This window comes from Schistocerca americana, chromosome 7 (genome assembly GCF_021461395.2).
Source record: "Schistocerca americana isolate TAMUIC-IGC-003095 chromosome 7, iqSchAmer2.1, whole genome shotgun sequence".
Taxonomy (NCBI): domain Eukaryota; kingdom Metazoa; phylum Arthropoda; class Insecta; order Orthoptera; family Acrididae; genus Schistocerca; species Schistocerca americana.
In genome coordinates, this window is record NC_060125.1 from 391,576,878 (window position 1) to 391,589,801 (window position 12,924).

Sequence of the window (12,924 nt, forward strand, 5' to 3'; positions counted from 1 at the left end):
CATCAACAAAAGCAAAACGAGGATAATGGAATGTAGTCGAATTAAGTCGGGTGATGCTGAGGGAATTAGATTAGGAAACGAGACACTTAAAGTAGTAAAGGGGTTTTGCTATTTGGGGAGCAAAATAACTGATGATGGTCGAAGTAGAGAGGATATAAAATGTAGACTGGCAATGGCAAGGAAAGCGTTTCTGAAGAAGAGAAATTTGTTAACATCGAGTATAGATTTAAATGTCAGGAAGTCGTTTCTGAAAGTATTTGTGTGAAGTGTAGCCACGTATGGAAGTGAAACGTGGACGATAAATAGTTTAGACAAGAAGAGAATAGAAGCTTTCGAAATGTGGCGCTACAGAAGAATGCTGAAGATAAGGTGGGTAGATCACGTAACTAATGAGGAGGTATTGAATAGGATTGGGGAGAAGAGAAGTTTGTGGCACAACTTGACTAGAAGAAGGGATCGGTTGGTAGGACATGTTTTGAGGCATCAAGGGATCACAAATTTAGCATTGGAGGGCAGCGTGGAGGGTAAAAATCGTAGAGGGAGACCAAGAGATCAATACACTAAGCAGATTCAGAAGGATGTAGGTTGCAGTAGGTACTGGGAGATGAAGAAGCTTGCACAGGATAGAGTAGCATGGAGAGCTGGATCAAACCAGTCTCAGGACTGAAGACCACAACAACAACAATAACAACTTCGCGTATGGACAGAAGTTCTGAAGATGCAGAACAAGAAGAGCCACGGAGCTGTGCCAGGGCAGCACCACTCAAGAAGAAAGAGCCCGTAGCTTGCGTAGATACAGGTATTTAAAACAACGTTCTAAGGAAGAATTGGGGAAAACGAACATGGAACGATGGAATTAATTCGTGGAGGCTAACTTAGAACCGATCGCTGGCGTGTACCATATAAAATAGTCTGCGAGAAAATACTATCACCAACAGTCTTAGACACGCTCAGAAGGAATGATGGGACGGTGACAGAAAATTGGAAAGAGCCAGCCGTGCTAATGGAAACACTACTTCCTGACTATGGAGAAGAAGGCGAGACGGATAATCAGCGTAGGTTACAGGAAATGTTATGGGAAGAATACAGAACAATAAACTTGTGTATCCTTTCTCACAAGAAGAAATTAGGCATATAATTTTAAGAATGAAAAAGAAAAAATCTCCAGGACCGGACTGAGTCCCTGCCGAAGTAATATAAGCCTTATGTGACCAATTAGATAGTTACTTGTGCGAGCTGTGCAATGAGTGTATCTTGCAAGGAACAGCCCCTGCACCGTGGAAGAACGATGAAATGGTCATAATCAGTAAAGGGCAAGATAAGGATCCAATTATACCCAAATCCTACAGACCAATTTGTCTTTTGAAAGTTCTTGGCAAGATATTTGAAAAGGTTACAAGATGACATATTGTTAAACGGAATGAGCCCTCACCAGTACGGGTTTACGAGACGCAAGTCAACTTAAGACGCAGTTAATAAGGTGATTTTGCTAGCTACAGATACTCATTCTACCTACGCTCTAGCGACGATGATTGATATTGGTAGTGATTTGGTAGTCTTAGGGGCTATAGCAGGACCCTTTGATTGTCATCCGCGACACCGTTACAACACAGTGATACCTCGATGATGTTCTGCGTCCCGTTTTCTTGTTCTTCACGACAAGCCAACCTGGGCTTACATTTCAGCAAGGTAATGCACGTGCATACACGGCGAGAGTTTCTGCTGTTAGTCTTCGCGCTTGCCAAACCCCACCTTGGCCCGCAAGGTCCTCCAACCAGCTCGCCATTTTGACGATCTAAAGCGCCAATTGGACAGAATTTGGCACGATATCCCTCAGGTGAACATCCAACGACTTTATCAACCAATGCCAGGCCGAGTAACTGCTTGCATAACGGACAGAAATGGGCCAACGCGTTGCTGGCCTGATGATTTTGGGAAGTCCTTTTGTCATGAGTAAATCATCCAACTTATCAGAAATTTCTTTATCTGCACATGTACATCACACCTACCAGTTTTCTTTCCATTCGGATAATTCCTTCGTGGTAAGTAGTTTTTCTGTCTGAGAGAGTACTTTTATCTACTATGTGGTGTGCTGAAATCGGAACGTCACCAACATCGCCTATTTGAGGATTCTCTCTCCAGAACAGGAATCCATACGTCATCAGACTATGCCCTACTCGAAGTGGCGAGAGAAGTTCTTCACGTCCCCTTAGTAGCCGAAAGGAGTTACGCCACAGCCTAGTAGATGGTTCCACCAGTCGCAATTATTGTCCACCGCTTCCAGTCACTCTTCTTCTTGTGGCCACATCTACCTGCTTAAAATGCGAGGGCATAGCACGTAGGGGGCAGCACACTGACCCACTTGATTTAGAATACACGCGTCCGTGGATGCAAAACCCTTCAGTTCATTATCATGAATCCGCTTGCGCCCTGCTATTCATGAGAATGATAGCCCCATTCTTCGCAGGTGAAGAACAGACCTGAGTGTTACGGACTCATTTGTCTCCAGAGTACATTAGTTAAAAACATTTAAGGGCACTCGGGGAGTCGGAACAAACTTGAAATTTGCAGGTATGAACACATTCCTCTTGACTCAGTACGCTTAAGATTGCATGTAACTCTGCGTTAAAGTGGTAAATTGTATTGGGAAGTGAATCTCGAGGACGTGATAAGGGTGAATCGTTGAACACTCAAGAGTGTCCCCCTGCTTAGACCTGTCTCTAAATACAGGTATGTGGTTGTGGACTTCAGTAAACATTTCATTAATAATCGAATTAAAAACAAAAGCAGCAGTGCAGTCTTTACTCTACTCCCTCCTTTTCTTTTTGAGTCACCTTCTGATTGGCTTGATGCGGACGGCCGCGAATTACTTTCCTGTACCAACCTCTTCATCTCAGAGTAGCACTCGCAACCTACGTCCTCAGTTATTTGCAGGATGTAGTGCAATCTGTCTTTTTCTACAGATTTTACCCCTAGGTGTTTAGCTGAATTTACGGCCTTTATATGTGACTGATTTATCGTGTAACCGAAGTTCAAACGAATTCCTTTTAGCACTCATGTGTATGACCACACACTTTTCATTATTTAGGATCAATTGACTATTTTCGCACTATACAGATATCTTATCTAAATCGTTTTGCAATTGCTTTTGATCTCCTGATGACTCTACTAGACGATAGACGGCAGCATCATCTGCAAACAACCTAAGACGGCTGCTCAGATAGTCTCCTAAATCGTTTATGCAGATAAGGAATAGCAGAAGGCCTATAATACTACCTTGGGAAACACCGAAATCACTTCTTTTTTACCCGATGACTTTCCGTCAATTACTTCGAACTGTTATCTCTCTGACAGGAAATCAGGAATCCAGTCGCACATCCGAGACTGTATTCCATAACATTGTTCCATAACAGCTTGGGAGGTAAGTGTCAAAAGCCTTCTGGAAATCTAGAAATACGGAAACAACTTGAAATCCCTTGTCGATAGCACTCAACACTTGGTGTGAGTAACGAGCTAGTTGTCTTGTGTTTTCTAAATCCGTGTTGGCAATGTGTCAATAGATCGTTCTCTTCAATTAATTCACAATTTTCGAACACAACGTATGTTCCAGAATCGTGCTGGATACTGACGTTCATGATAAGGTCCGGTAATTAAGTGGATGACTGCTATTGCCTTTCTTCAATATTGGTGTGACCTGTGCAACTTTCCAGTCTTTGGATACGGATCTTCGTTGAGCGAGCGGTTGTATATGATTGCAAAATACAGAGATATCTCATCAGCATACTCTGAACGGAACCTAACTGGTATACAGTCTGAACCGGAAGACTTGCTTTTATTAAGTGGTTTAAGTTGCTTCACTTCTCCGAGGATATCACTTTATAAGCTACTCATGTTGGCAGCTGTTCTTGATTCGAATTCTCGAACATCTACTTCGTCTTCTTTGGTGCAGCAATTTTGGAAGGATGTGTTTAGTAACACAATAGTTTTAGTGGCACAGTCATTGACACTACGTCCTTTGCTATCGCGCAGAGAAGGCATTTATTGTGTCTTGCCACTAGCATGTTTTACATACGACCAGAAGCTCTTCGAATTTTCTGCCAGGTTTTGAGACGAAGTTCCATTGTGGAAGGTATTGTAAACATCTCGCATTGAGGTCCGCGATAAATTTTGAGCGCCTGTGAAAGATCAGCAGTCTAGGTGATTATGCGTTAATTTAAATTTGGCATGCTTTCTTCTTTGTTTCTGCAACAGTGTTCTTATTTGTTTTGTGTAGCATGGTGGATAAACTCCGTAATCTGTTAATCTATTCGGTATAAATCTATCAATTGCTGTCGACTCTATTTCTCTGAATTCAAGCCACATCTGATCTACACTGACACCGGTAATTTGGAAGAAGTGGAGATTGTCTCTCAGGAAGACATAAAGTGAATTTTTATCCGCTTTATTCAATAGATATATTTTTAGTTTATTTTTGGAGGGTTTGGGAGTTACGGGAGTCAGTCTCGCTACGGCAACTCTGTGGTCACTAATTCCTGTATCCATTTTAATATTCGTTATTAGCTCAGGATTATTTGTTGCTAAGAGTGTGTTTTCACAACTGTTCACTATTCGAGTGGGTTCGAAATAATTTTCAGAGAATGTGTTTAGTATAATTTTGGATGATGTTTTATGCGTACCTCCGGATTTAAATGTATTTTGGCCAACATATCAAGGGTAAATTGACGTCGCCACCAATTGTATGAGTCGGGTAGGTGTTTGAAATAAGATTCAAGTTTTCTTTAAACATTTCAGCAACTGAATCATCTGAGTTGGGATTTCGGTAAAGAGATCCAATTATCATTTTTCTTCTGGTTGCCAAGAATGGCTTTTAATTCACAGGAATTATCCACTTAAATTTCGCTACAAGATAAACTACTTCTACCAGCAGCAAGGAACCCACCGCCAACTGTCTTTAGTCTATCCTTTCTGAACACCGTTGGCTCCAACGCAAAAATTTCGGCTGAACGTGTCTTCAGTTTTATCCAGCTTTCGGAGTCTATAACGATATGAGCATTAGCGCTTTCTAACAGCGCTTGAAGCTCTGGTACCTTGCCAACACAACTATGACACTTTACAACTGTTATACCGATGGTTCCTAGATCTACGTTCTTCCTGAATTCTACTTGCTCCGTTTGAGACTGAAGCCCTTTTTGAGTTTCGCGAGACCGTCTAACCTAACAAACCGCCCAGTCCACACAACACAGCCCTGCTAGCCGCCTCCTGCGTGCAATGGACTCCTGACATCTTTAGCGGTACTCGAAACACCACCACCCTATGGCGCAAATCGAGGAATCTGCAGCCTACGCGGTCGCAGAACCGTCTGAGCCTCTGATTGACACCCTCCACTCGGCTCTGTATCAGAGGTCCGCAGTCGGCCCTGTCCATCTCGCAAGCAAGACTGGCAGCTTTTATCACTTCTGGATGGCCGCTCAAAACCAGAGAGTATTTCTTCCGATCCAAAGCGACACACATCACTGGTACCGAAGTGAGCCACCACCTGCAGTTGGCTGCCCCTGTGCTCTTCATGGCATCCAGAATGATTTGTTCCACGTCTTAAGTGACTCCACCCGGCATGCACACGAAGTGCACATTGGCTCTCTTCCCCTGCTTGGCAGCCATGTTCCTAAGGGGCCCCATAATGCACCTAAAATTGGAGCTCCCAACCACAATAATCACACCCTCTGTGACTGCCCGGATCTTGCATTCTGAGAAGTTTACTCTCAAACAGGACAAGCGACAGCATCTGGCTGAGGGACAGAGGCAACCGCCGTAAGTGACGGAAAATCATCGAGGAAGACAGAACAATATCTGGCGTTCCCCTATGAAGTGTTATAGGCCTTTGCTGTTCCTGATCTACATAAACCATTTACCAGACAATCTCAGCAACACTCAAATTTTTTGCAGATGATTCTATCGTTTAGGGTCTAGTAAAGTCATCAGGAGATGGGAACCAACTGCAAAATGATGTAGACAAGATATCTGCATATTGCGAAAAGTGGCAATTGGCTCGGTACACCAACAAGTGTTATAAATCAGCATCGTAATAAAATAAGAGAAATCAGTGCTCTCACGAAACGGTTTCAGAATTCGTTTTTCTCCTGTACAGTTTTGAGAGTGGAACAGTAGATAAATAGTATTAAACTGATTCGATGAACTCTCTGCCAAGCTGTTAAATGTGAACTGGGGCTATGTGAATGTAGACGTAGACTTAGATGTAGGTGTTTCATTTAAGCAGCTGGTCGGATTGTAAGCCTGAAACGTCCCTTAGAAAAATTATACATGACTGTGCTTAAACTGACACACAATATTTTTTAGCGCAACGCAATCTGACTTTCAATAATCCCTACAAGAGAATGGCCCTGACTAAATTAACCTATACTTTTCACAAATCACTTACCTCACAAAAATCTTCGTTACTCGAACTACTGCAATACAGCGAGCGCCACTACTGCCAGCTAAATAAAAGATTCAAACTACTGAAGGCACTAACTACTGATGGGCATAGTTAGCAAAAGAAAGATTTTGATAGAGAACAAACATATAAGTCCATGATATCCAATATTACAAATTTACTGTCTCTGATGGACACACGTTCAGATCATTCGCTCTCAAAAATCCGTCATCTCACTCCCCACATCCACCACTGTTGGCAGCTCACCTCCAACTGCGCAACGCTACGCGCTGTTAACAGCCAACTGCCCAACACTACAATAGCGACTATTGCAACAATGCCGACCAGCCTCAGACTGCACACAGCACAGTCAGTGATTTTCATATAGAGCGCTACGTGGCGTTACCAATAAAAAAAACGTAAACAGCCTACTTACAAGCCGTTTCACTGATTTTAGCGGTTTAGTTATAAATTCTAGCGCTTTTCGAATACCCCTAGTTCCTTATCAATAAATGTAAGTTCATTTTTATATAAATGAATCCTGTCATTGTGTACATTTTTCGTAGTTACTGATTGTTCTGTACGACCTTCTGCTGTGACACTAGTAGCTATGGAAATAGGTGTCCACCCAGACAGAGCCCCGTTTTGTTGTATAATCCTTACATAACTGAGGTGCGGCAGGTTAATTACAGGATGTCCACTAACTACTTTTTCGGCTCAGTAGCCATCCATCACATCGACACGTAGCACACCCAGAGGTTGAGGAGTTTCTTCGAGAAATCTGTACCATCATCGTGATACAGGCGGTGAAGCCAAGGTCCCCGTCCTCACTGAAGCCCGCCCAGAATGTACGGTTACAAAGGACTGCCAGCGCTCACCGACCCGTTGCTCAACAACTCCAGATTGTTCTAGTCCGTACCCAGCAACGAAACCGAGCTTCCTAATTTGCTCATCATTTGGTAGAGATTAGATTAGATTAGATTAATACTTGTTCCATAGATCATGAATACGACACTTCGTAATGATGTGGAACGTGTCAGGTTAATAAAAGATGTCTGTACAAGATATTACATTACACAAAATACTGCATGACACTAATGTTTAATTTAGGTTTTTTTCCATCCCTTAATTTATATCTAAAAATTCAGCCAATGAGTAGAAGGAGTTGTCATCTAGAAATTCTTTTAATTTATTTTTAAATGTTGGTTGACTATCTGTCAGGCTTTTGATGCTGTTTGGTAGGTGACCAAAGACTTTTGTGGCAGTATTATTTACCCCTTTCTGTGCCAAAGTCAGATTTAACCCTGCATAGCGAAGATCATCCTTTCTCCTGGTGTTATAGCTATGGACACTGCTGTTACGTTTGTACTGTGTTGGATTATTAACAACAAATTTCGTAAGTGAATATATATATACTGTGAGGTTACTGTGAGGATCCCTAGATCCTTAAATAGATGTCTGCAAGATGACCGTGGGTGGGCTCCAGCAATTATTCTTATTACACGTTTTTGAGCAATGAATACTTTTCTACTCAACGATGAATTACCCCAGAATATGATGCCATACGAAAGCAGTGAATGAAAGTAGCCATAGTAAGCTAATTTACTGAGATTCTTATCACCAAAATTTGCAATAACCCTAATAGCATACGTAGCTGAGCTCAGACGTTTCAGCAGACCATCAATGTGTTGTTTCCAGTTTAACCTCTCATCAATGGACACACCCAAAAATTTTGAAAATTCTACCTTAGCTACAGACTTCTGTTCAAAGTATATATTTATTACTGGAGTTGTGCCATCCACAATACACCTACGGCTTATTGAATGCCATAGACGCAATGAGCAGTCCCCATTTCCGCTACCAACAAGTGCAAGAACCGATAATCATAATATTAGATAGCATATTACCACTTACATTCCACAGGCACTTATGTAACGGAGAAAATAATCACCTCACTGGACTACGGACAGGAACAGATGATATTCCACACTGTCTGAGGAGGTAGGTCCCAGGTGGATAAAGGGATATTGTGGCATTAAGGGAAACAAAGATAATGTTTTAATTCATTAGCCGCGATAATGAAAATAACTACGGCGTAATTTCAGCTATTTTTTACGAAGGGCTAGCACTTTAGTCAGGGAAGCTTACGCACAAATATGCGCTTTGCTTGCAATGCGACACTGCTATGACAGTACCGCGAGTTTTTTAAATACGTTTGAGCCTCATTCATGGCGGCTTCCATAAACATCTGACGACAATGACGACGACGACGACAACGACGACAACAGTGAAGAATTAAACAGTTTAACCAGGATATCGGAATTGCTAATGAAGAAAGACACGGACTGAGTCACTTGATTTATTTTATTCAGTTTAACTGTATCTTTGCCACGTCGACTAGCTGAGCTTCGCAGTGAATAGATGTACGGACCTGAGGAAGACCTGCAACGAAGGCCGAAACCGTTTAGCATAATAAACCACACCAAATGTCGAAGACTGTGTCTTTATTCATATGCATTTCAGTAGGTGTGTGGAACACAGCAGACAGCATGGCTGCAGATACTGTCGAGGCCTAACTACTCAAGACTGAGCACGTCTGCTTCACATCTCTTCACTCTGTTGCTAACAGCATTTACCCTGGACACTAGCTGACTGTTATAATAATGCGACTCGGCATTATACTTCGGAACAGAAAATAATAAATCTTATTCACTACAGAAATTATAACTGAACAAAATATGCTTACCTGTGCCATATGAACAAACCATTATCGTCCAGAGACGGTATTGTGTGCTCTGGATTCATCTGAAACGAAGGGATTTGGTCACAACTCGCAGTCACATTAGTCTTACATTATGCGAAACTAGACATTTCATCCGTGCAGCAGAATATACAGATTACACTAAAAAGTTTTAGATTAGTCAGTTCCTGAACTTAACAATGTTGGTTATATTACAAAATTTAATCATTCTCAGATCTGCGAGTTGCCAATGGTTTAGAATACAGTATTTGTTTTGTTCGTGTAAGTAATCTCTGCAATGCATGGCAAAATTACTCAGAGACAGAATAAATACGCTCACATTTTAATAGGCATAAAGACAAATGTAAATACAAGACACATTCTCGCCTTACTGTTTTTGTCTCGTTTACTAGTTCCTGTATTCTGTAGAGTTGTTCTAACATTCGGAATCCAACTGTTGCTTGTAACAGATCAAGGTGGAATTATCCTCGTTGTTCTTATACCACTCTTGAAGCCAATACTATCATTTTCTTTTCACATCTTTTTTCCCATTAGCAGTACACTTGCAATAGTTACACGAACTAATTTCCTATTCAAGTGACAATTCATTTTTCACTGTATAAATTGCCTACTGCCGATGAACAAACATATTTAATTCATCTGGAAATATTTTGTTTAAACAAATATTCGTAATTTAAGATAACTAGGAACCATGTGCACGTCAAAATTCAATTATGCTAGATTTGTTATTTTATTTAAGCCCTTATTCTTCGCTTTGCAACGTAGGTTACACTTTTTCCAAAACTCTACGTTTCAGAAATTATTTATGTTGAAAATTTTTATGTTCCAGAATATTCCAATCTTAATGTGAAATTCTTTCAAAAATCTAGTGCCATAGTTTTGTAGCACCAAATTTTCGGTTTACAAGAATGCATACTTTCACCAAGATAACATTTTAGTTCGTTAATTATTCAGATAAAGAGAGTACATTTTTAGACACTTTTTGGCGAACTTTGGCGATCCCTGTGCACATTAAAATTTCTCACCCGCAAAATAATACCAATAATTTTACCATTCGCTAGTCACACAGCTCTTAATCAAACAAACTTGCACTGAGGTGACAAAACTCAAGGATACCTCCTGATATCGTGCCAGACCCCCTTTTGCCCGGCGTAGAGCAGGAACACGAATTGTCATGGACTCAACAAGTCGTTGGAAGTCTCTGCAGAAATACTGAGCCGTGCTGCCTCTATAGCCGCCCGTAATTGCGAAAGTGTTGCCGGTGCAGGATTTTGTGCTTGAAGCGGCCTCTCGATTGTCTCCCATAAACGTCCGATGGGACCCACGACGGGTGATCTGGATGGCCAAATCATTCCCACGAATTGTCCAGAATGTTCTTCAAACCAATCGCGAACATCTGTGGCCGGTGATATGGAGCATAGCCGTCCATAAAAATTACATCGTTGTTTTGGAACACGGCATCCATGAAAGACTGCGAATGGTCTCCAAGTAGCTGAACCTCCAGAGGCGTAATGTTGCAGAGTGATATGAAACGGAACGAGTATGTGAGGGTTGTGGTAGAAAAGGCGAGTGGTCGATTTCGGTTTATTGGAGGAAGTGTGCTCACCTGTAAAGTAGACCGGATGTATAACGCTAGTGCGACCTATTCTAGAGTACTACTCGAGTGTTTGGGATCACTACCAGATCGGATTAAAGAAAGACTTTAAATCAATTTAGACGCGGGCTACTAGACTTCTTACTACACACATCAAAAAAAGTTTTTCATCACCCCAGTTCTCAGAACTCCTGAAGACCTGAAGATAGACCTTGACTGTGGATATCGTATCACAGACACAGTTACTTTGACTGTTCAGAGATGTCACTAAACCTGCTCAAAGATGTAAACAACCATGCATGAGCAACGCCTATTAGAAGGAGGGGTCCGACAGCCGATCAGTTTGTCGTTCCACCAGGAAGGAGGTACACAGCACGTGTTGTCTGTAGTTTAACCATGCCTAGACGCTCAATACCGCGTTTCAATCGCGTCCGCAATGTCACTTTGTGCCAGGAAAGGCTCTCAACATGGAAAGTTTCCAGGCGTCTCGGAGTGAACCAAGGCAATGTTGTTCGGACAGAAACTGACGATGACGTCCCTCACTCAGGCCGCCCAAGGGCTACTACTGCAGTGGATGACCTCCACCTGCGGATTATAGCTCGGATGAATCCTGACAGCAACGCTACCGTGTTGAACAATGTTTTTTTGCAGCAACATGACGTCGTGTTAACGACTCAAACTGTGCGCAATAGGCTGCATGATGCGCAACTTCACTCCCGACGTTAATCGCGAGGTCCGTCTTTGCAACCACGACACCAGGTAACACGGAACAGATAGGCCCAACAAAATGCGGAACGGACCGCTAAGGATTGACACCACGTTCCCTTCACCGATGAGTGTCGCATATGCCTTCAACCAGAAAATCGTCGGAGACGTGTTTAGAGGTAACCCGGTCAGGCTGAACGCCGGCCGCGGTGGTCTCGCGGTTCTAGGCGCGCAGTCCGGAACCGTATGACTGCTACGGTCGCAGGTTCGAATCCTGCCTCGGGCATGGATGTGTGTGATGTCCTTAGGTTAGTTAGGTTTAACTAGTTCTAAGTTCTAGGGGACTGATGACCACAGCTGTTAAGTCCCATAGTGCTCAGAGCCATTTGAACCATTCAGGCTGAACGCCTTAGACACACTGTCCAGAGAGCGCAGCAAGGTGGAGGTTCCCTGCTGTTTTGGGGTGGCATAATGTGGGGCCGACGTACGCCACTGGTGGTCATGGAATGCCATCCTCCGACCGATAGTGCAACCATATCGGAAACATATTGGCGAGGCATTCGTCTTCAAGGATGACAATTCACGTCCCTATCGTGTACATTTTGTGAATGAGTTCCTTCAGGATAACGACATCGATCGACTAGAGTGGCCAGCATGTTCTCCAGACATGAACCCTATCGAACATGCTTGGGGTAGATTGGAAAGGGCTGTTTATGGACGACATGACCCACCAACCACTCTGAGGGATTTACGCCGTATCGTAAAGTTGGACAATCTGGACCAACAGTGCCTTGATGAACTTGTGGATAGTATGCCACGACGAATACAGGCATGCATCAATGCAAGAAGACGTGCTACTGGGTATTAGAGGTACCGGTCCGTACAGCAATCTGGACCACCACATCTGAAGATCTCGCTGTATGGTACTACATGGGCAATGAAAGGGGCGGAAATGATGTTTGTGTTGATCACTATTCCAATTTTCTGTACAGGTTCCGGAACTCTCGGAACCGAGGTGATGCAAAACTTTTTTTGATGTATTTATGAGACTCAGCACTAAAAGTAACAACAAGACGGATAAACTCCGAATAACGCACAAACAAAACTCGAGACTCAAAACACTAGCTCACAGATCAAAACCTGAACTGTAAACACAGCTGGTTGCTATGACAGTGATATCGACCGAAAGGTCAGAGTTTCTATAACAGAAGAGTGAAATCCACAGTCATCTGTGTGTAACATTTTCGAAAATGCAAAGGTCTGAATACGAACACACCGTAAGTTCGGTAATTTTCCTGAGAACACATACAAATTTGAAAAATGAAATAAAAATATTACCAACTAGAATTTCTTAATAAATTTTGCAGTATTTTAAATAGAAAATTTCAAATTATTTTATAGGTTTAACAACTGAAAATGCTATTTTTTACCATC

The 12,924-nt window shown here is 42.3% G+C and overlaps 1 protein-coding gene across 1 annotated transcript in view; it reads right to left on the minus strand.

The window, feature by feature from the left end:
- The window catches only part of LOC124622607 (glutathione S-transferase D7-like), an 82,245-nt gene that overhangs the window by 45,496 nt on the left and 23,825 nt on the right, over positions 1 to 12,924 (minus strand). The window contains exon 3 of the mRNA XM_047148368.1: positions 9,177 to 9,235. Coding sequence (XP_047004324.1) covers positions 9,177 to 9,235 — 59 coding nt within the window. The remainder of the gene's footprint in view (positions 1 to 9,176; positions 9,236 to 12,924) is intronic.